General features: G+C 45.0%; 1 protein-coding gene across 1 annotated transcript; it reads right to left on the bottom strand.

Annotated features, from left to right (window-relative positions):
- Window positions 1-261: 261 nt before the first annotated feature.
- Window positions 262-21,405, bottom strand: LOC119979133 (protein phosphatase 1 regulatory subunit 15B). The gene is made up of 2 exons (XM_038821153.1): window positions 19,794-21,405; window positions 262-3,936 (listed from the first exon to the last, which is right to left on the bottom strand). Exons 1-2 carry the CDS (start codon window positions 21,039-21,041, stop codon window positions 3,745-3,747), a joined length of 1,440 nt encoding a protein of 479 aa, XP_038677081.1. The 5' UTR covers window positions 21,042-21,405; the 3' UTR covers window positions 262-3,744.
- Window positions 21,406-24,744: the final 3,339 nt, after the last annotated feature.

Here is a 24,744-nt window from a genome sequence, read left to right as displayed (position 1 = left end):
GCGTTCCCCCTCATGAGAAAATGAATCCGTATCATTTTGCGTTCCACAGACGGAATACCATCACTTGGAAGGCATAAAAGGGACCAGCTGACAGGCTGTCCCATTCAGGAGCCTGTAGTCTCAATGCTTGATTGTAAAGGGTGGGGGGGGGGGGGGGGGAAGAGACTATACTTGTTCAAACTTGGATAGATCTGGCTCTCTGGGGCACAATGATTAAACAAACTTAAATTTGCACGAATTTGTCTCACCAGCTGCACAAAATGATGCTTCAGACGAATATTTTATTTAAGTCAGCAGTATTGGATTAATCAGTGCTTAATGCACACTGATGTCTCAAAATTTAGTCATTTATATAAGAAACAATAAGTTGGATGGGGGTTATAAATTACAAACTTTTTATAAACGGCCCCATTTATCCTAATTAGTAAATTTGACGTAAATTATTATAATTTTCTTTACACTTTACAAATCTGCAAAATTATACAAAAATACAATTGGTTGCTTGATAAATAAAAACTATAAATTGAGGGCAAATGGTGCAAAACTAATTCCATCTTTTGCAAACAGGCTCCAAAAAGGCCACATACTCATTTGTTGTACAGAATACAAGGTGGAAATTCAAGGATGCAGCTGCACAAGTGAATGTGAAGAAAAAGCAGACACTAAGCATAGATTTCTCATTTTGACACCCGATTTCCAAATCTGCTCTCAAATTTTCTACTGCCATTTGCTTGCCCTCATTCATCTTCCTTTCATAAGGAGGGATTTGTTAAGTCACACCTCCAATGCTGCGCAAGCAATGTGCTATCAGCAAGGTACAGTGACAGCTTTTGTCAACCTACTACTGTAGTTCACAGTTCAGTTGGAGAATCAATGCCAACTGCTGTCCCAGGTGAGAAACCGGTCCTGCTATACAGGTGTCTGCTACAGAGTAGGACAGCATTAGCATGTCTATCAGCATTTATGAGATAGGATGAGGCTGCGCTCCTTTCAACTTCCAAGTGCTACTGAGCCGGTGAGAAGCAACGAGATTCAGGTTTACCACTGTTAACTGGTAGTCCAATGCTAGCTCTACAGGGAATCTAATACTCCTTTTGTAAAAAGGCTGCCCCTGACATTTAGGCGTGAGCTAAAATGTGGACAAGCTTCAAAAAAAAGCAACCAAGATTAATTGAAAAAATGGATCATTAAATAAACTTTTAAAACCATATTCAGTGTAAACATGGGAATTAAGTAATTGGTCAATAGTGGTTGTTCTTCAGCCCAATTTGAGGAGTGTGTCTGGTTGCTCCGAAGCACAATGCCAGAGCTCCAAAAAACGTGCACAAAGGTCTGAAACTGCACTTCCTTTACAGAAAGCAGCATCACGGTCAGTTCAGGCAGCATTTGCTCCTGAAACAAGAATAATTTGTAGGTTTTATTTCCAAGCGACAATATTAGTCGGAGTTTGGTCACTACCCAACTCCACTGAAATCTAAAGCCATGGTAACCTCAATTCCAGTCCAGGATATATTATACCCACCCAATTCCAACCAAAACTTAGTAACCGCATGCTGATTCAATCCCATTTCCAAGAAAATGGTACAGCCCGGTAACAAATGCACAGTCTCATTAAAAAGAATAATTCCAACTGAGCTTCTCTTAGAGATGTAGGCAGGAATTCAAATTTGCCCAACAGACGCATTTAAAAATAAAATTGCAACAACAGAAAAGCTGAATCAATACATAATAAAAATTTGGAAAGAATCAAAGCAGATGTGAATTTTGAATGTCAATTCCACCTACCAAACAAAAAAATCACTTGCACCAATTCAAAGATCAATTCACTGTAACAAAATTAATTTACATTAAGGAAGCTAAAAGCCATTAAGTATATCTCTATTTATAATAATTTATGCAGAATGCTGAGCAGATAGTGGTATTTTGCAGTTAACAGTTTTGTAATACATTACAATGGGGGTTATTTGCTTCTCTGAGGGAGCTAGGAGGAAGTTTCCACTGTGCTCTGGAATGGATGGGAGTCTTGTTTTTTTTTTGCATAGCTCTTGCATGGAGTCTGCCACACGGGGACAGGATGGCTTACTTGTGACTAGCCCACATGTGGCCGGTTAGCAAGTTAAAAATTTGATGATGCAAAGCAAAATGATGCACGTGCTAAATAAACCAAATTGTTAAATAAGCCAAATTGATCAAGGGAAAAGGAAACTTGGGGAAAACCCATGGGGGTCTTCCCAATTCAATCACCATCTGATTCAGATTGGGAAAAGAACTAAAACAATCTTCCTCTTTCTCCTCCTCCTGGGATTTTGTCAATTTTGAACCAAATTTAAAAATCAATATCTGGTCCATGACTCAAGCTCATGCTGCAAAATATTTGTGAACAGCTGTTGAATAGCTTCTGAAGGCTAATGCAAACTGTGTTTCAGTCCACAGGCCATATACCCCCAAGCTCACTGATGATTAGGCTAGCACCAGGATTCCTTTTATACAAGCACCATTAAAATCACTTATTTGATAGACAGCATTTTCTTTTATAAACTCAGCAAGTCCTCTTTGGAATGCACTGCCTGGGAGGCTGGTGGCGGAAGAAGATTGAATAGTAGTTTTTCCAATTGGGGGAAAAAAAATTGTAGGTTACAAAGAGAGCAGTGAAGTGCGGTTAATTGGATTATTTTTCTAAGGACAGTGCAGGCATGATGAGTTAAATGCCTCCTTCTGTATACCCCTTCAGTGAAATCAAAAAAATATCCCTGAAGCAAACATGTTAAACAGCGATGCATTAATAACCTGCGCATTAATAACCTTGGAGCAACAATTCCTGGTATTCACAAATGGATGACAGAAATAGCTTTAACAAGTCGCGCATCTTTGTAACCAATTTTCTGAATTGACAGTTCCAGTTTCCACTCCCCCAACGCAAAAAAATTGTAAAATTATAGATGAAAGATCCAAACAGCCTTAGAAAACATTAAGAGGCAGGCTGTTGGTACCCAATTTCCTTCATGTGAACAGATCTGAAATTAGGTGACGCACATCGTAATGTAGCTTGTAGAATGTTAAAAGAAGACATTTTCCCAACTTTGAGATGATTCGATTCCCAAAGAAAAACTGGATGCAGGGAGCAAAACTCAGTAGGAATTTGATTCAAATTCTGGAATGGTGGGTGACTACTAACAAGGGAATGTGGGATGAGTTTATTTCTTTTGGCATCAACAATATATAACCCTCATGAGAATTCAGTCCTTTCTGTTCATCGGCAGGAAGGTAAGTAACGTATTACCCAAGTGCTAGACTGCACAAGATTCAAACTGGCAGAACAGATGAACCTCAGTAAACCCCCGAGTACATTACCAGGTGGATCACACAAATTGATCCAACTGTAACTTATATAGAAACCACCTTTTGTATGCCATGGAAATCAAGTCAGAATGAAACCGACATTTTAAAATCATCAGCCCAAATTATGCTTTTAGAATGAAATCTAGGTACAGCAGGCCTTTGCACTATTTTAATTCTCTGGATGTTTCCCTCGAACTGCAAAGAGTGATTTATTTTGATTCCTTAATGTGCTTCTTTTTTCACACAAGCTGGCCTCACTATAGATGCGTAGGATTTCCCACATCCAGCAGCTAATCTGCCAGGCAAAAGGGTTACGCTGCGCAGTTTCAACCAAGTTAAGGGTTAAATTGCAAATAGACCATCAACAATAGTGTAACAAACAAAGCTGTTTGCTCTAGCAAATCACTAGTTGCCCAGCTGCATTTTTGCCAGCACAGTCCATCGGTGCTGAGGGGTAAAACAATAGGCAATAGAGTCCTCGGTCTCTTGAATTCGCTTCTGGAACCGGCAGCGATCTCGTGCATACTCTTCCCAAGGACCTCTACGGATTTCTTCACTGCTCACATAATGCACAGTGACTTCCTCGTCAAAGGCAACCTAAATTCAAGAAGAAAAAAAAAAGTGGTTTTAGCAGTAATAAAACATTGAATACTAAAATAACAGCTGCAGCAGAGATATTGAAAGACCGTTTCTCACCAATAATTCATTAAGCAGCAGCAGCCACAGCCTAAAGGAATTGGTTCATTCAACAAACAGTTCAGACACTTGAGAATCTATGAGGAAATTGCCTCCCTCCACAATGTCTCTGAAATCATTACCAAAAGCAGCCAAGATGTGGTTCAAAGTACCAACCAACAAAAAAAAACTTCAGGATTTAAACTGGCTTCAATTCAACAAATTGCATTTACAAACAGGAACAGGAGGTTATAATGAACCACACCTAGTTGCAAATTATTTGAATAATCCTTGGTTTGTATGCTGGAAAACAAAAATGAAATGAAAATCGTTTATTGTCACGAGTAGGCTACAATGAAGTTACTGTGAAAAGCCCCTAGTCGCCACATTCCGACGCCTGTTCGGGGAGGCGATTACGGGAATTGAACCGTGCTGCTGGCCTGCTTTCAAAGCCAGCGATTTAGCCCTGTGCTAAACAGCCCCTGGCAGTATTGATACAGTATCTGACAACCCTATTACAATGAAAAGACAGCTGAACTGGAATCTCTCACTAGTAAGGTAACCATTACACCTATTTCCTAAACTACTCCTGAAAGAATGAGCACTCTACTGCTAGCAAAGAAATTCTTATCCTTAAGCAGCATTCCATTTGAAAGCAATTTTCTTCACTTTACACTTGAATCAATTCAAACAAAGGCTCCACTGTATTGTATAAGAGGAGTCAGTACAATAGTGCTTTCAATACTGATTATAATTAAATTGGTTGCTTGGCTACAACACTCCACAGATAAAACTGTCTCAAAGAACAATAGAATGAAATCTGTTTATCGGGCACGACCATGAGTGTAATATTTTGAGAACAGAGAATGTGGTTTGTATCTAAACCAGATGAAGTTTTGCACACCAGTTGCCCCATGTAATTTAGGTTAGTAATGATGGCAGATACCAGATTCCCCACCAACAATACAATCCCAAATATAAAGAGGTTGCAGCCTCTGGGGCTCCAGGGTATTGACCCACATTTTTGTGGTTGTGTTTGGTTGCTTGCTGCCATATATAGATATTACGCCAGCACCAATTACAGGAAACTCACTGTTTTACAATGGTCTGTGAAATCACACTAGGATGTTGGGTCTCCGCCCTGCATCATGAAAATTTCCAGGGAATCCAAGAAGTTAGAATGTGGGTTGAATATATACTGTGGGTTGAACAGGTTTAGAACAGGTTTCTGCTTGCAGAAAAATACTTTTCACTGTACCTCGGTACACGTGACTATAAACAAATCCAATCCAATCATAGAATTTACAGTGCAGAAGGCCATTAGAGTCTACACCGACCCTTGGAAAGAGCACCCTACCCAAGCCCATGCCTCTACTCAAGCCCATACCTCCACTCTATCCCCACATCACCACCCTATCCCCATAACCCCACCTAACCATTTTTGGTTACTAAAGGCAATTTAGCATAGCCAATCCATCTAATCTGCACATCTTTGGACCGTGGGAGGAAACCGGAGCAAACTCACACAAACACGGGGAGAACGTGCAGACTCCGCACAGACAGTGACCCAAGCCGGGAATTGAACCTGAAGCTGCGAAGGAACTGTGCTAACCACTGTTACTGTGCTGCTGCCCCAACCGTGCTGTTTGGGAGAGTTAACTCTGTTAAGATTGTTTGGAAATATTTAAGGCAGTGTTACTTTGTAAACTCATTGTCTTAGTTAAGTGTACTTCAATTTGACTTGATTGTTTTTTTCCTTCTAAAATATTTACTTTATTAAAATCAGGGAGTGGGGAACATCGCTTTGGGATTTTAAACCTTTCTTCGTACTGCACAAATTTTAACCACAGTTGAGGGTAGTTGTTTCAAGTTTCCCCATGGGATTCGAATAACACGACATTTACCATCAGCCGTGCCTGCAAGTCCACCCCAGTGAATGGAGTTACGGATCCTGTAACATTGACAGCAAACCAAATAAAATTAATGGAAAGTAATGCAAATCAGCAGCCCCACAGTAGCAACGTGAGGAACGTGTTTCAATCTGGTGGGTTAGACAAAAATATATAAGCAGGCTGATCAACAACAGATGCAAATTTTATATGGAATGTGCAAAGAACTGCATGTGCAGAATGGTTATATAAGCATTCCATGATTAGATAGATAGAGATAGAGAAATACAGCACAGAACAGGCCCTTCGGCCCACGATGTTGCGCCGAGCTTTTGTCCTAGGTTAATCATAGAATTTTGGACAATTTTTCATGGCCAATCCACCCAACCTGCACATCTTTGGACTGTGGGAGGAAACCGGAGTACCCGGAGGAAACCCACGCAGTCACGGGGAGGATGTGCAGACTCCACACAGACAGCGACACAAGTCAAAATCGAACTTGGGACCCTGGAGCTGTGAAGCAATTGTGCTATCCACAATGCTACCATGCTGCCCTTAAGAAGTTAACCTACACTCCATTATTCTACCCTAATCCATGTACCTATCCAATAGCCGCTTGAAGGTCCCTAACTTTTCCGACTCAACTACTTCCACAGGCAGTGCATTCCATGCCCCCACTACTCTCTGGGTAAAGAACCTACCTCTGACATCCCCTCTATATCTTCCACCATTTATCTTAAATTTATGTCCCCTTGTAATGGTGTGTTCCACCCGGGGAAAAAGTCTCTGACTGTCTACTCATTAGTGAGCAACTAATAAAAGTCAAAACGATCTTAATCATTTAGCAAGTTCAATGAAAATGCAAATTTAGTCAATGAAGGTGCTAGCTTCCAAACTTGAATTGAACAAACGACAGGCTACGATATTCTTGAAAACGGGTGTCCCGCAATAGAGGGAACTCAAAGTGGAGAACTCAGCATCTCATGCAATAAAGTCATCTAGGAGGGAAGCATTTTATTAAAAAATGAACATAGACTTAAAGTTTAGACAAGAAGGTGGTGGTCGCTATTTGACAACAGGTCGAAGCTGTTGCAACAATCCTCAGTGACAGTGCGTACATAGCGTAACAGCCTCCCCGAACAGGCGCCGGAATGTGGCGACTAGGGGCTTTTCACAGTAACTTCATTTGAACCTACTCGTGACAATAAGCGATTTTCATTTCAAGTGAGAAAATCCTCCAATGTTGTGGCTGTACTTGGAATACTGAGTGTAGTTCTGGTAGCTAGTGAAAAGGATGCAGAGGGCGGCACAGTGGTTAGCATTACTGCCTACGCCGCTGAGGACCCAGGTTCGAATCCTGGCCCTGGGTCACTGTCCATGTGGAGTTTGCACATTCTCCCCGTGTCTGCGTGGGTTTCGCCCCCACAATCTAAAGATGTGCAGGTTAGGTGAATTGGCCGCGCTAAATTGCCCCTTAATTGGAAAAAATAATTGGGTACTCTAAATTTATTTATTTTTTTTTAAAGAAAAGAAAAGGATGCAGAAGAGAACTAGCGAATGATTGAGTGGATAGTGGGACTTGCATATTTTGTTTGTTCTCCCTGGGAAAGGCTGAGGCGCCCACGATTTTACAATTCTAAAGGAGTTAGATCAGTTTGTCCAATATTTTCATGAGGGGTGGAATTTCAATTTTTTTCTAACCCAAGTGGTCAACGAGCAAAATTTCAGGAAGGCAAGGCTTGGCACAAAATTAAACATGAATTTCAAAAAATTGACTGATCTATGGACAAATACAACTGGCTGAGCAATAGAAATGTCAAGAAATTGATCATTAAAAAATACTATTTTAACAATAATAATATTCTTATTGTCACAAGTAGGCATTCATTAACACTGCAATGAAGTTACTGTGAAAGGCCCCTAGTCGCCACATATCGACATCTGTTCAAGTACAAAGAGGGAGAATTTAAAATGTCCAGATTACCCAACAGCACGTCTTTCGGGACTTGTGAAAGGAAAATGGAGCACCCGGAGGAAACCCATGCAGACACGGGAGAACTCAGGCTCCACAGAGACAATTACATGGAACAAATACACAAGCCGAGAATTGAACCTGGGACCCTGGAACTGTGAAGCAACAGTGCTACCCACTGTGCTACCGTGCTGCCCACGCAGCAATATGATTAATAATGACTCTGCATGCATGCATGTGCTTCTGGCTCACTCACTCAAACCAGCTGAGTGGATGAGACTGCATATTGGTGTGTGGTAGGAGGTGAAACTGGGAGTAAGCCAGACACACATGCATAATTAACATTATATGGATGGTCAATCTTGAATGTAGATGGGCAAAACGATAAACATTAGGTCAGTCAGGTATCGGGATTGAACATTTACAGTACAATTGCAGTAATACTTATGGACGGTGTCCAAAGCTCCAGCCTTGCAAGACAAATTGGATCGTGGTGCAACAGGGAATCATGGGTGGCACGGTGGCACAGTTGCTTCACAGCACCAGTGACCTGGGTTCGATTCCCGGCTTGGGTCACTGTCTGTGTGGAGTCTGCACGACTCCCTGTGAATGCGTGGGTTTCCTCTGGTGTTCTGGTTTCCTCCCACACGTCCTGAAAGACATGCTTGTTAGGTGAATTGGGCATTCTGAATTCTCCCTCAGTGTACCCGAACAGGTGCTGTAGTGTAGCGACTAGGGGATTTTCGCAGTAACTTAATTGCAGTGTTAATGTAAGCCTACTTGTGACACTAATAAAAGATTATTAGTTGAAAATCCACCTACTGCTGGTGTGTAAACCACTAAGACAACAATAGCTGGGGGGGGAGGGGGTCCACAGAGGGGCTTTGCGGGCGACAACTCTGCCTGGGCTGGACAAGGCTGAGCCAGATAATGTGGAGCCAGGTAAATAGGCTTATTAACCTTAACCAAAGAGAGTAGAATCTGAAGACAGGACACTTTTTCTAAAAGCTATATACAGGAATGTTACTTGAGTGAGCGAAGAGTCAACCTATGGAACAGCATCCCGAGAAGACGGTAGACACAGATGAAGTATTAACTCAAATGAAAATTGGTTAAGATTTTTTCAGAAAGTTCAACATTTAAAAAATATTCTATATCCTCAATTTGAAACGCGAGATTACAGTAGAATGGATGGGAAAAACTAATGACAAGGCTTTCCAAATTGAGAATTTTCTCACCTCATGTATGGGTTGCAGAATAATTAATATTAATTGCTGTTAGTTAACTTCACTATTGTCACATTGTGGCAGACAGCAAACCAGATGCATCTTGGTCTTTATTCCTCTAACGATTCTAATGTACCCATGGAACATGTCCAATCACTGGAGCAATAATGCAAATAGATTTTGTTTTGTCCTCCTAGGTCAAGGTGACACTGGCAATGCAATTCCTATCAACTCAGTTTCTCTGAGCCAAGTGGTTGCCACAATGGTGGAGGAAATATTTGACTGGGTGATAACTGAATAGCTATTTGGCAAAGAGTAGATTCAAAATGAAAGAGTCATGATTAAACCGTATACTGTCCTGGCCAAACCACATGGAGTCAACTGCTAACAGCCACACGAGTCTTAAGATTCTTACCCAGCATTAGAAGAATATGAAAATGAATAACCTTGGACCTTTCGAAGTTGAAAAGTAAAGCCAAGCGGTCACATTCAAAGGGTAGTTCGTAAAAAAAAAAAGGGTGCTCAGAAAGATTACTTGAAACTAGGAAGCTGCAATAGGTCAACGGATTCTAATTGATTTATGGAGAAGGCAAACAGTTTTACATGGCACGGCAAGGTAAAGAGGAGGAAACCTAGAACAAATTAAGCAGTTGGATGCCACAATCGGACTGCAACTTGAACCAGATAAATTGAATGACCTTCCTCATCTGAAAACTGCACTACAAATTTTGCTGTGGCAAACATATAGGACACCGAGGGCAGGGATGGTCATAGATTCACAGAATTGGACATACATTCACAGAATGTTACAGCACAGAAAGTTGCCCTCGGTGTCTTTGCCGCCATCAAGTAAAGTCCCAGGTCAGCTGATATCAGCTAGTTGTAGCAGTTAGGACATGATTGTTCCAAGGCGTTTAGGGAGATGTGGAGAGAAAAACTGGACTTCAATTACTATTCAACTCACCCTCCCACAAGCCAAGGAATGCAGCACCAAGATAGATGGACATTCCTTGTACGGTCTTAGAAAGAGTATTTGGACAAAGTAACAAGGTGTGTCACTGCCATCTATGATACCATACCCCAGAATGAATGATCAATTTCCAGGCAGACAAGCCGCAGAGGAAATAGCTGAGTAATTTGAAGTATTTTGCTTACGCCAGTAATTTAATAAGCAAACAGAAGAGCAGGTAAAATAGGGTGAGTAGCTTCTTACACTCCTACATTAGTCACACTCCTACATTAGTCACAGCACAGTTGCAAATTCTATACAACAGCCGCTTCCCAACTAAGTCACACTGTATAAACATGACGTGGCTCTGACTGTGGTCACTGCAATCACTCCAGTTAAAATAAACAAAGTAGCAGTAAGTTTAATAATGATGACCGCTTAAAATTAAAAAGATACAGAATTTTGTTTCTTAATCACTGTAGTCATACAATTTTATGTTCTAGTCATAACCAACTGGTCTTAAACATTTGCACCATTACAGCATGTAAAGCATCTACTGAAATATCCAGTGCCAGGCACTGGAAAACCAAGTCAGTGCAAGATTGGTTGCAATGCAGTTATCCCAGACCAGACCCAACAGTGGTTAGGATACTGGACCAAAACCCCAATATTTTAGTTTATTTTGTAAGACTTTGCTCCAGGAGAGATTGCACGAAGAAATAGGGATTTAGCATTTTAAAAACAAAACTATTAACTCAATATTAAACTCTTTTACTATCACACCCGAAAATAGCTTACAATTATCCCTTCGACAATACTACTCAATACAGTGAATATAATTACTATCTCTATTCCCAATTACACAACAAGAAATAAACATACACCTCTCAATCCATCCCAAATCGCAATGGCACAGAGTAATACTTCCTTTCCAGAAATGCAGACTCTGGCTGGATATCTTCAAGATGCTGTTTCACCTGGATTGTTTCAGCCTCCCCCTTGTTCTCAGACAAGCTTGCACTACTTTAAATGCTATTAATCTTTTTAAACTATCCTACTGTGATGGGTTAAAGGTAGCCAGATCAGAACTCAACTCAAATGCTTTCTCAAAATGTCCGAATGCTTTAGCTCCACTCAGCAATGACCATCTCCCCCAAGCTGAAAACGCCAACTCCCCAGGGGCTCCCCTAGTCGAACAGCAATGCATTAACCCAGACTTTTACGATGGTCAACTTCACTTCTGGCTCCTAAAAGCTTTCTGGTCACGCAGAACAAGATTCTTTTAAAAACATGACTACTGAAGTCAAACACACCAACCCCGGCTTTTAACCCTTAAAATTGCCAAATGTTTATAATCCAATTTAACTGAAAGCCTGCCTTCATCTCTCACAACATTTCAGTATTGCTAGAAGTTGCAATGTAGTTGTCAATACTGCCCATTCAGTCGTTGCTGTCTGGACAACTGACAACTATAAATTCCACAAACAAATCAGACTGTCCAATTCACATGATTAAATTGAAATTTCTCGAGGTTGACAGCTTAAAAAATCCAGTGGCGCTCTCCGAATGCCAAGCAGATTAATACATTAAGACTACGTAGGTTGATGACTAACAAGACATGCTGCAACATCAATGCAAGCAACAATCACAAATGCAATCAACTGAAAGATCATTACAGAGCACAAGCTTGAGCGACAAATCTGACTAATCAAATGGAATTGTGGTGAGAAAAAACAATATCCTTTCAGCTGGAGCTTGGGAATCAAATTCCAGTCTGGATCTGTCCCATGAAGTAATTATTTGGTTTTGAAAATTACAGGATAAACATCAAAACATGCATTAAAGGAGAACTAGTCTGAAACCCTTCCGGATTCTAGTTATTCACACTTCATCGCATTCCTGTTAATAAACTATTTCACACTATAATAATATTTATTAGTGTCACATGTAGGCTTACATTAACACTGCAATGAAGTGAAAATCACCTGGTCGCGACATTCCGGTGAATGTTCGGGTATATGGAGGGAGAATCCAGGATGTCTAATTCACCCACCAAGCACGTCTTTCAGGACTTGTGGGAAGAAACCAGAGCACCTGGAGGAAACCCACACCCGCATGGCGAGAACATGCAGACTTCGTAAGACAGTGGCCCAAGCGGGAAATCGAACCCAGGTCCCTGGCGCTGTGAAGCAATAGTGCTAACCACTGTGCTACTGTGCCGCACTATGGTCATATGAGTATTTATGGAATAAAGCATCCCATTATCTACAGTACATCCCAAGAAGCACAGCATTTTTCATCTTTTCATTGATCTAAGACGTGCTTTTCAGGTTCTGTAATCATGAATTTAACAAAATTAGAAGCCAAGACCCTGTGAATGACAGCCTCAAATGTGAGTATCTTTTAAAATGGATGGGATGTACAAGTTAGAAACTCGCCTAATCTGTTCACAACACATGGCATAAAACAAACGAAAGCACAAACCAGTTTCCCGGAATCCTGACTGCTTTTAGTTTCATAATGTAGGAACCATTCAAAAGGAATATGATTATCAGTTACAGTTTCATAAGTGGCAACATTCTTGCAAATTCCATGGCCATACTGAGTTTTATGATCACATCCTACACTCGGAAGGAATGTAAATTCTTACATTCCCAAAAGGGATCTAGAATTCTCTACCCATTTGCCTTAGATTTGCATCAGGTGCGAAGTAGAGACAAAACTAGCCTTTGTTTTAAAAATAATTGCTGCCTCACGGCGCCGGGGTCCCAGGTTCAATCCCGGCTCTGGGTCACTGTCTGTGGGGAGTTTGCACATTCTCCCCATGTCTGTGTGGGTTTCACCCCCGCAACCCAAAGATGTGCAGGGTAGGTGGATTGGCCACACTAAATTGCCCCTTAATTGGAAAAAAATAATTGGGTACTCTAAATTTATTTTTAAAATATTAGTGACTGCCAACTTCCTCTTTCCCAGTTATTATAAAAAGATGGTTTGAAAGGGGTGCACTGGAATGAATTTTAAATAGGGTACTGACAGCTACATTAGAACTAACCACCAAATGAGCTAATGTGCATTCCTCTAACCTTCAAAAGTCTAGAAACTGATGGTGAGTCTATTTTGTCAAAATCATGCTAGAATTCTAACCAGAAAACACCAATCTAGATCAAACGTCCCCAAAAGATCACATGAAGCATTGAAGCTGGATAATGTCAAGCTGACTATTGCCTGATTATACCACTGCTTTCCAAATGCTGTGCTATGAAATCCTTGATAATGGGCCCTCGCAACTTCCCTACTATTGACATTAAGGTCACTTGGTCTATAGTTCCCTGTTTTCTCTCTACCTCCCTTTTTGAACCGCAGGCTTATATTAGTTACCCTCCAAATATCAAGGAACCATTCCAGAGCCTAAAGAATTTTGGAAAATCACCACCAATGGATCTATTATTTCTAGGGCCTCTTCCTTAAGTATTCTGGGATGAAGATCAGGTCCTGGAGATTTATCTTCCTTTAATTACATTAATTTCCCCAAACCATTTCTCTACTAATACTAATTTCCTTCAGCTCCTCGCTAAAACTTGTTTTTCCTCAGAACTTCCAGTACATTCAGGTCTTCCTTTGTGAAGACAAAAGCAAAGTACAAATTTAGTTCCTCGGTCATTTCTTTGTTCCCAATTATGAATTCCCCCATTGCTTACTGTAAGGGGCTACATTAGTTATCAATCTTTTCCTCTTTACATACCTATATGTTTTTATGTTCCTTGATAGCTTACTTGCATGTCGTATTTTTCCCTTCTTAATCAATCCCTTGGTCTGCCTTCGCTGAATTTTAAACTGTTCGCAATTCTCAAGTCTATTGCTTTTCCTTCCTAATTTGTATGCCTCTTCTTTGAATCTAATACTATCTCCAATTCCCCTTGTATGCCACAGTTCCCTTTCTACTCTTGCGGCAAATAGGAATAAACAACTTTTGGAGTTCACTTATTTGTTCCTCAAATGCCTGCCATTGCCTGTTCACTGTCCTTCCTTTCAGTAGATTCCCAGTTTGTCGTGCTTCATACCATCATAGTTACTTTCGTTGAGGTTCAGGACCCTGGTCTTAGAATAAACTATCTAACCCACTATCCACCTTGATAAAGAATTCTATTATATTATGGTCACTCGCCCCCAAGGGTCTGCTCACAACTAGATTACCAACTAATTTTCCCATTGAACAACACCCAGTCCAAGAAGGTCTGTTCCTTTGTTGGTTCCTCAAAGTATTGGTCCAGAAAATCATCCCATGTACACTCCAGAAATTCCTCCTCTCTTGTACGGTGACTGATTTGAGTCCCCCAATCTATATGCAGATTAAAGTTACCCATAATCACAGATGTCCCTTGATCACTGCATCTTGGATTTCCTGGCTAATGCTATTCCCAACATTACCACTGCGGATTGGTGGTCTGTATACCACCCCACAAATGCTTTCTGGCCCTTGATATTTCTTAACTTACCTATTCAGATTCCACAATGTCTGTGCGAATAACTTTTCTCTATTGCATCAATATTTTCTTTTATCAACAATGCAACTCCACTATCTTTTCCTTTCTGTCTGCCCTCCCTAAAAACTGAATATCCCTCAATGTTTAGTTCCCATCCTTAGTTATCTTGAAGCCAAGTCTCTATAATCCCAACTATATCATACCCCTTTACATCTATCTTTTATATAATTTAGAATCTCATTCCTTTTTCTTTTACCCATGTTATTTGTACCAATGTGCACCACAACAACCAAGTTCACCCTGCACCTCCAGTGTCCTGTAACCACTCAGACATTCTTGACCCTAGCACCAGGGATGTAACATAGTTTTGTTTGCAGTCACAAAAATGTCTGTCCATTCCCATTCATAGAATGTAGTGCAGAAGAAGGAGGCCATTCAGACCAGCGAGTCTGCATCGGCTCTTGGAAATAGCACCCCATTTAAGATCATGCCTCCACCTTTATCCCCATAACCCATTATTCTTGGCCCCTACATCACAATTTCTTTTTTAAAAAATAAATAAATTTAGAGTATCCAATTCTTTTTTCCAATTGAGGGGCAATTTAACATGACCAATCCACCAACCCTGCACATCTTTTTCGGTTGTGGGGGTGAGACCCACGCAGACACGGGGAGAATATGTAAACTTCATACGGATAGTAACTCGGGCTGTGAGCTAACCCGGGTCCTCAGCGCTGCGAGGCAGCAATGCTAACCACTGTGCCACCGTGCTGCCCTGCATCACAATTTTGAAACTGTTTCCAAAGGCAACGTTGCCACCAATCCAGGGTGCTTTCAGCTTTGCAAATAACCACTTTTGTGTGCCTTCTGGAAGTTCACATGAATAACACCCATGCAACACATTATAACTTTCATGAAGACCATGGGGGAAAATTGCTGATTGATCTCTCCGTCGGCTTCGTAGGATAGGAGTTCCCTTCTTGAGCGAGCAGAGGCCCCCATTAGGTGCTCCCCAGCGGGGCTTAAATATAGATCCCCAGACACTGACTAGGACCTCGCAGTAGTCCCGGGTTCTTGGATTTCAACCAGTTGAGGTCGAAAGGTTTTCCGTCCATCCTGCAGATGATGCCCACTCCAGTGGGAAGCATGTTCGTGTCAAGGATGGTGTCAAAGAAGGGGGAGCGGGGGCGATGATACATCCCTGCTTGACTCCAATCTCGACCTCCCAGTTTTGGTCTTATTTCCTTAAGCGAGGACAGATACTGACATCATGGCGTGGATTCGTCAGATGTTGGTGAATTTCTCTGGACAGCTAGATTTTGACAGGGTCTTCCATAGCACTTCCTGATTGACTGTTGCTCCTAGCATTTCTCAAAGTTGCCATGGAGTGAAAATCATTTTTGCTGTTTCAGTTTGGTTGGCTTTCCGGAAGAGTTTCTTCAGAGATTGGGAGTAGATGGATAGCGAGGATTTGGGCATAGGGAGATCCAGTCCACTTGGTTTCCTTTCTTCAAGATGGTGGCAATTATGCCATCCCCGAATTCGGCAGGAATTTCTTCTCTGTTCCAGACCTTCAGGAACAGCTCATGGAGATGGGTGATCTTGTTGTCTCCAAAATTTCTGCTGGAACCCCATCCACTCCTGCAGATCTTCCATTCTCTGTGTTCAATGGCGGCTTTGACTTTTGTCCACATTTGGAAGTTGAGGGATTTCCTCAAATATGTCCTCATCTATGATCGTACCAAGGATTAGGAAGTCTTTGAAGGCTGCTGACTTTCAAGAGGGTTCCGTCCTTAATCCACACCGGTTTGAGGCATGGGTGTTGGGTGCATATACTGCCGTGGCAGCACTGAAGCAGCCCCAGATGTTTTGGTCGGTGAGGAGTTGCAGCTCCTTAGATTTCTCAGTCCACCATTGGTTCTTGATTTCCCACTTCTTCCTTGTACCTCTGCCATGGCTGATTGATGAGCTCTCCTCTTTTTGTTGACAAGGTCTTGGATGGTGCAGTCACTCTCATCGAACCAGTCTCGGTATTTCTTAGTCTTGTAGCTGATGGTTTTTCACAACTGGAGATGATTGATGGCTGTCTTTAGCTCTTTCCAGTTTTCCTCCACTCCATTAACATGAACACTTTGAAGATTTTGAAAAAAAGACATTGTTGGACGGTCACTAACACGCTTGGCTTTTGAAGCCCAAGCGCACTGATCTCTTTCGGAGCTGTTTCTTCATCTTCTGCTGCTGTGTCTGGTGGGAGTTTGAAGGACATAGAGGAGCGAATGGGTCTGTCCAGCAGTCATCTGCACTGTCATTGCTTTGATGATGAAGACATCCTTTTGATCTCAGATTGGACGATGACGACGTTGATCATGTGCCAGTGCTTAGCTCGTGGATGTCTCCCTGCTTAGTATGCAAAGTGCTTGTCTATTTGTTTTTCCCTTCTTGGTACTATTTGGCTAGTCATAAATTAGAAACAAATTTGGGCTTTATTCTCTTTCACATTTCCCATAGTCCCACAAGTTGGGCTTTATTCTCTTTCACATTTCCCATAGTCCCACAAGTGGCGAGTAAAATGTGTGTCCAATTGACAGGCAACAACCATCTCCAGCAAGGGAGCATAATCGCCTGCCCTTGATATTCAATGACATTACAATCTTCGAATCCCCTGCACCACATAGCTATTTATGGCTGCTTACGGTCAGATGGGCATTCTGTGGTGCATGGATCACTTCCCAACTCCCTAGAATACATCCACTTGTCTACGAGGGTGTAGATGCAACACTCCAGGACAAGAAGGCCTGCTTGATGTGTACCTCAGACTAGCTTAAACTTCCACCAGTACTGAATTACCTACAGGATGCAAGTCATCAAGGCTTCTTCACAACACCTCCCCATATCTTTAAACTCTACTGCCAAAAGTCAGAATGACACTGGGGCAGCACAGTAGCATTGTTGTTAGCACTATGGCTTCACAGCACCAGGGTCCCAGGTTTGATTCCCAGCTTGGGTCACCGTCTGTGCAGAGTCTGCACATTCTGCCAGTGTCTGCGTCGGATTCCTCCGAGTGCTCCGGTTTCCTCCCACATGTCCTGAAAGACATGCTTATTAGGTAATTTGGATGTGTGGGGACTAGGGGTTTTTCACAGTAACTTCATTGCTGTGTAAGCCAACTTGTGACAATAAAGATTATTAAAAGCCAACCATTCGGTCCATCAAGTCGATAATGATTCAAAGATCAACTCAAGTTAGTCCCGCTCCCCTATGACATGTTCCCTCACTTCAGGTTGGGCAAGGGGAGCAATTACAGGGCAACACCATTATCTCAAAGGTCACACAGCAACCCAACTTGGACGTGCATTGCCAGTATCTCCAAGATCACTGGCTCAAAGTGCCAGAAATTTCTACGCTTCTGGAAGCACAATCGCCAGACAAGACTGCCAATGAATGCAGTCCACCACCAGTATGTCAAGGACAACTAAGGATGGCAACTAAATGCCAGCCTGGTCAGTGAATGGATTTTTTAAAATTCTTACTCTTATCCTCCCTCACACAGACTGCCACTACGATAGATGGACAGTGAAACTACTCTATAATTATGGAATGAAAATACACTGCAGACAGAACCCAAGTTTCTGAAGACTCCGATGTATTGTTTGAGCTTTTCAGTCAAACGGAATGCAGCACAAATATTTCACACACCCTCCCGTGACAATTGCTGAACAATGTAGATCAAAGGAAAGGTGGAAAACTTGACCGATTGTGTGTTTTGTGGTAGCTGTTACAGGATTTGCAGGCTAAATACTTGAAACTATGTCTCATTACCCAGAGGAAGAATCCAGACAATTAAATCTTTAGTAAAGGTAACATTTCACCAGCAAATAATTTTCATGTAATGTGAATAGAAGCATTCAAATGCCAACATAAAAATCTATTTTGACTGTATTTATTTAAAATAAGTTGTACAGCTGACTATAAAAGTTAATACACATTATAATACACAAATATTCTATTGATTTGGCAGAGCTATTAGGTATTTCCTTTACCTTGCAGGATTCCATCAATTTGTAACTGAAACCTGACCTGCAACCTGACAGTAGCAGGGGCTATAGGGCTTGAAATTACATGGGTTACCCATGGAATAATGGACAGTGCATAAATCTTGTCACAGCAATACGAAGCTGTCTAATATGCCAAAGAATTTATTTAAAAGGGACAAATTCCCCAGTGTTTATGGGAGTGCAATAAAGGAAAATAACATCCAGCGTAAAGGCAGCCTACAAATATTTTCTGTAGATTGCTTTTAACAGCAGCAAATTTGTCGTTATCTCCTCCCCCTTCAGGTCTACTCCACCACATTTTCTCTTGGATAGATAGGCACTCAGGCAGAGATACCATGCTTGTTCAGAGGCAGACAGCTGTCACATACAGATATGCAATGACCAAACCCAATACGGTCTCCCAGCCTCTTCTGTAAACTACCCAGCACAGCTAGCAATTTCCAACAATTTTTTCTCTCTTACCAGGGATGCAGAGACTGACTGTAGAGCTTCACCCAACTGCTAGATCTAGGATCCTGCTTGGGACTGAACGGTTTAGTAATTGCCACGTGTTTAACTTACTCAGCAAACCACCAGGGGTCTTGCGCGCCTTTTTAAATAAATTGCACATCACATGCAACAATACTGTCAGAAGAATTTTCTCCAAGGCACAACTAAAATATATACTTGGAACTTAAAAATACTTTAGATAAGTCACATTGAATAATATTTTTCAACAAATAACGGAAAAACAGACTTGTGAGCGCTAGAAACTTTCAGCACCAAAGCACCGCGTCATTGTCTGTAGAGATAAATTTGAATTAGTCAGACAAGCACATTAACTTTACAGCATACATTACCAATACCAAAAGTCAATTCTACTGCTTCGCCCGGAATAACATGTCAGAGATTTACACAATGTTGAAATAATGTGGTCAATTAAGAAATTTCAGAAAATTTTGCGTTATCAATCTACAGTATTGCATATTATTTGAATACTGTCTAGCCTCACTCGGCTAAATCGTTGGCTTTTAAAGCAGACCAAGGCAGGCCAGCAGCACGGTTCGATTCCCGTACCAGCCTCCCCGAACAGGCGCCAGAATGTGGCGACTAGGGGCTTTTCACAGTAACTTCATTGAAGCCTACTCGTGACAATAAGCGATTTTCATCATCATATATCTCAAATTACACTGGTGCTTTGCATAAGAAAATTAAAACTAATTACCTTTTTGGAGCACTTTTTTCCAGAAGCCAACTGGGCAAGCGTTTTCTGCAGTTCTCCTTGAACTTCATCAGAAAACCCACTATCCAGCCTGTCCGAATCATCATCGTCTAGTACAAGGGTGCACAACACAGATTGCTGGGGGCAACTGGACTCGAATGCTGTTCTGGTGTCCACATTTTGCTGTGTCTTAACGCAGGCTTGGAAATTCATAAGGTTGTAAGGATCAGAGGTCCTCGCTAAAGAATTCAACAGTTCTTCATCAGTGTCAGAGAGCTCAGAACTGCCATCGCTGTCAAATCCATCATCATCCGAGTCGCTATCCTCATCCGAGTCACTGTCATCACTACTGCTGGGGTTGCTTCCTAAAATATAAGCTATTGTTTTATTGGAGCACTGAGGTCTGGGCAAGGAATAGTAGTCGTCTTCTTCCTCCGCATCATCCTCAGATTCATCACTGTTACCCTCACTGCTACTCCACTCATCGTCTCTCAAGGATGTACTCCCATCTTCAATATCAAGGTCAGGCATGGCTGGGTCAACAGAAAGGTGCAGCAAAACTGCTTCTACATTTTGAACGCAGGTATCCGCGTTGTCATTGGGGTCAACACCTTGGGGGACGCGGTCTATGCTGGGCATAGGTTGAGGAGGTAGCTTGTTGCCCCAATGCCCAAGGTGTTGGCAGTGGGAGCCGATGTGCTCTTCCTCCAGGCTGGAATAGCCATAGTCCTGGTCCAGGGTGATGAGGCCCATCTCTCCAAAGCAATAGGAAGGTTCTCTGGCCTTCTCCATTGTGTGGGTGGCCGAGAGGGGCAGGTTGGGCAGAATGCTGCCCAGGCCACACTGCAGCGAGGCCAGCTTCTGGTGCAGGGCGGCTCCCGGGCGGCCGGAGGTCCACCCAGGCCGCTCCAGTAACTGGAGGGCTGGGCCCAGCAGGCTCTTCGGGGGCGCCTCCCCGCTGGCTCCCGCCCAGGGCCAGGCGGCCCAGAGCGGCTGTCCGGCCGGCTCGCTGGCCGGCTCGCCCCGCATTTTATCCAGGAGCGGCGCCAGGAGGCCGGAGGTGCGGCCCAGGCCCCGGGCCGGCTCGCCCTCCTCGCGGGGGTTGGTGAGCGGCGCCGGCCGGTAGAAAGCGGACAGCAGCCTCGTCCAGAGGCTCGGGTAGAGGGTAGGCCTCTCCACCGGGCCGCCGTCACTGCAGGAACCGGCGGCCCCGGGGCCTCGACTCGGAGGGAACAGGAGATCCCAATTCATATTTTAAAAAATAAAACTAATTAAATTTGGACAGTGGAAGAGAGAAAAAATACCCCCCGACTTCTCGCCGTTCAACTGCCCCGCTAATTGATCAAGGCTCCGCCGCCATTTTGTGGGTGAAGGGGCTTCGGCGCCCAAACCGCGAAGCGAGAGGCGGCCCAAGAGCAGGAGCCCACCCGGAGCCGTTGAGTGAGGAGCAGGAGATGGGGGAGGTGAACGCGGTGGTGTAGTTGCTGTCGCCGCTGCCAAGTCTGGCGGCCGCCCTGCGCCATCGCCAAACACAAACCCACCCGTCCTCTCTCCGCCATCTCCCGAGGCGGACTGAAGGGCGGCCAGCGAACGGGCGGGGTGTCATCGGAAGCCGAGGAGCCTTCCCTGCGCAGCCGCAAGCAGCTTCAGCAGCCGCCTGGCCCCGCCCGCTGCTGCCACCTAGCTCGGAGGGCAGCCACCAGGGGGGAACTGCAAGGCAACTCCAAAGGAAGCAAAGAGAAGTGGCTGTGAACTTGCCTCCCCCCCCCCCCCGACCCCCCTCTCCCCCCCCGACCCCCCTCTCCCCCCCATCGCCCCCCCCAACCCCCTCTCCCCCCCCACTCCCCCTCCACCCCCCCCCACCCCCCTCTCTCTCCCACCCCCCTCTCTCTCCCCCCCCCCCCAACTAGGGGCTTTTCACAGTAACTTCATTGAAGCCTACTCGTGACAATAAGCGATTTTCGTTTTCAATTGACGGAAGGTGAAAATACTATACTGGGAATGTCAGCTATTGTGTTCAGTGGAGTACTTAACACTGTGTGTTAAACCTGGAATTTCAGGGGTCGGAGTTAGGGCGGGAGCTGCCGGGGTCAGCAGAAGTCAGCTGGCTCACGGGTGTACTATGGAGGGAGCGTCGCGGCTAGGAGGGGTCCTAGCCTGTGGCGAGGGGGGGGGGGGGGGATACCGGGTTGCTGCTGGATTGGCCAGGGAGGAGCTGGTATGGGTCGGGGGGGGGGGGGGGGGGGTGGGGGGTCGGGGTGAGGTTCTATCACCGTGGGAAACGGGCCGAGTGGGGGGTGCTGGCCAGGAGCGAGCAGTCGATGGGCTATGGCTAGTCGACGGGGGGCGGGGGGCGGGGTGCCCCCTGATCCGGCTGATCACGTGGAACGTGAGGGGTTTGAATGGGCCGGTTAAGCGGGCCCGGGTGTTTTCACATCTGAAGGGGCTGAAGGCGGACGTGGCCATGCTTCAGGAGCCTCACCTGAAGGTGGCGGTCCAGGTCCGTCTGAGGAAGGGGTGGGTGGGGCAGGTTTTCCATTCAGGGCTCGACTCGAAGAACCGGGTGGCGGCGATCCTGGTGGGAAAGAGAGTGGCGTTTGAGGCGTCTGAGGTGGTGGCTGATAGTGGCGGCAGATATGTGATGGTGAGCGGTAAGCTGCAAGGGGAGAGGGTGGTGTTGGTAAATGTGTATGCCCCAAATTGGGATGATGCTGGTTTCATGAGGCGTATGTTGGGCCGCATTCCTGGCCTGGAGGTGGGGGGCTTGATCATGGGGGGGGACTTCAATACGGTGCTGAATCCCCCACTGGATCGTTCTAGTTCTAGGACAGGCAGGAGGCCGGCGGCGGCCAAGGTGTTGAGGGGGTTTATGGACCAGATGGGAGGGGTGGATCCCTGGAGGTTTGGGAGGCCGAGGGCTCGGGAGTACTCTTTTTTTCTCCCACGTGCACAGGGTTTATTCCCATATTGATTTTTTTGTCCTGAGTAGGGGGCTGGTCCCGAGAGTGGAGGATGCCGAATATTCGGCTATAGCGATTTCGGACCATGCTCCACATTGGGTGGATCTGGAGATGGGGGAGGTGCGGGACCAGCGCCCGCTTTGGCGTCTGGACGTGGGGTTGTTGGCTGATGAGGAGGTGTGCAGGAGGGTCCAGGGATGTATCGCGAGGTACCTCGAGGCCAATGATACTGGGGAGGTCCGGGTGGGGATGGTGTGGGAGGCTCTGAAGGCAGTGATTAGGGGGGAGCTGATCTCCATCCGAGCCCATAGGGAGAGGGGGGAGAGGAGGGAGAGACTGGTGGGGGAGCTGCTGAGTGTAGATAGGAGGTACGCGGAGGCCCCGGAGGAGGGATTGCTGGGGAGCGGCGGAGCCTGCAGGCCAAGTTTGATTTATTGACCACCAGAAAGGCGGAGACACAGTGGAGGAAGGCACAGGGAGCGGTCTACGAATATGGAGAGAACAAGGGTTCTTTAGGCGGTGGCAGCCTTTCCTCGACTTTCTGGCTCAACGATAGGGAACAAGGTCAGCAGCAGCAGCAACCCGGGGGGGGGGGGGGGGGGGGGAAGGGGGGCATTGTTTCTGTTAATTTAATTTATCGTTAATTTATTTTGTTGTTTATTGGGTCGGGGGGGGGGGTCGTTATATGCGTTGTTACCAGTACCGGGGGGTGTTTATTATTGTTATTGTTCTGTTATACATTTTTCAAAAAAATTTCAATAAAAATTATTTTTTTTAAAAAAACCTGGAATTTCCTCCCACAAAGACTGTGAATGCTGAAGGGCAACTGGAGCTTCCCGATCTGACGTGGAAAGATTTTTGTTGGGGGTTTGCAGCAAAGTTGGCAAATGGAGTTGAGGCCCAGAGCACAGGGCCGGGATTCTTCCCTGGGAGGTCCCGGCATGTCAGAGTAACGTGAACCACTCCGGCGTCAGGCCGCCCCAAAGGTGCGGAATTCTCCGCACCTTTAGGGGCAAGCCCTCACATTGAGGGGCTAGGCCTGCGCCGCAGTGGTTCCCACTCCACCGGCTGGCGTTAACGGCCTTTAGCGCCACACCAGCCGGGGCCGAAAGAACTTCACCGGCCGGCGTAAGTCCGCGCATGCGCCGGAGCGTCAGCATGCGCAGGGGAGGAGGTCTCTTCCGCCTCCAACATGGTGAAGACCATGGCGAAGGCGGAAGAAAAAGAGTGCCCCCACGGCACAGGCCCACCCGCTGATCGGTCGGCCCCGATCGTGGGCCAGGCCACCGTGGGGGCACCACCCGGGGTTAGATTGCCCCGTGCCCCCCCCCCAGGACCCCGGCGCCCGCCCGCACCACCAATCCCGCCGGTCAGGTAGGTGTTTTGATTCCCGCCGGAGGGAGAGGCTTGTCAGCGGCGGGACTTCGGCCCATCGATGGCTGGAGAATCACCGCGGAGGGCCCGCCAACCGGCGCAGCGCGATTCCCGCCCCGCCGAATCTCGTGTGGTGGAGAATTCGGGACACGGCGGGGGCAGGATTGACGCCGGCCCCAGGCGATTGTCTGACCCGGCGGAGGGGGTCGGAGAATCCCACCCCAGAGCTGCCATGCTTTATTCAAATGGTAGACCAGGTCTAAGGAGCTGAATGTTATTAATATTCCTATGCATAGACATAGACATAGAACAGTACAGAACAGGCCCTTCGGCCCTCGATGTTGTGCCGAACAATGATCACCCTACTTAAACCCACGTAACCCGTATACCCATAACCCAACAATCCCCCCATTAACCTTACACTACGGGCAATTTAGCATGGCCAATCCACCTAACCTGCACATCTTTGGACTGTGGGAGGAAACCGGAGCACCCGGAGGAAACCCACGCACACACGGGGAGGACGTGCAGACTCCACACAGACAGTGACCCAGCCGGGAATCGAACCTGGGACCCTGGAGCTGTGAAGCATTGATGCTAACCACCATGCTACCGTGAGG

The sequence above is a fragment of the Scyliorhinus canicula genome, chromosome 15 (assembly GCF_902713615.1).
Source record: "Scyliorhinus canicula chromosome 15, sScyCan1.1, whole genome shotgun sequence".
Classification (NCBI taxonomy): domain Eukaryota; kingdom Metazoa; phylum Chordata; class Chondrichthyes; order Carcharhiniformes; family Scyliorhinidae; genus Scyliorhinus; species Scyliorhinus canicula.
The sequence above is the reverse complement of the archived record's forward strand: the minus strand, read 5'-3'. Positions and strand labels throughout refer to the sequence as shown.

What these genes read in the sequence shown, in the direction of transcription:
- LOC119979133 (XM_038821153.1), bottom strand. Translation starts at nt 21,041, where the DNA reads ATGAATTGGGATCTCCTGTTCCCTCCGAGTCGAGGCCCCGGGGCCGCC. An exon ending in GAAAAAAGTGCTCCAAAAAG is followed by an intron (nt 3,937 to 19,793) that starts GTAATTAGTTTT and finishes TCTTGAATTTAG; the next exon opens with GTTGCCTTTGACGAGGAAGT.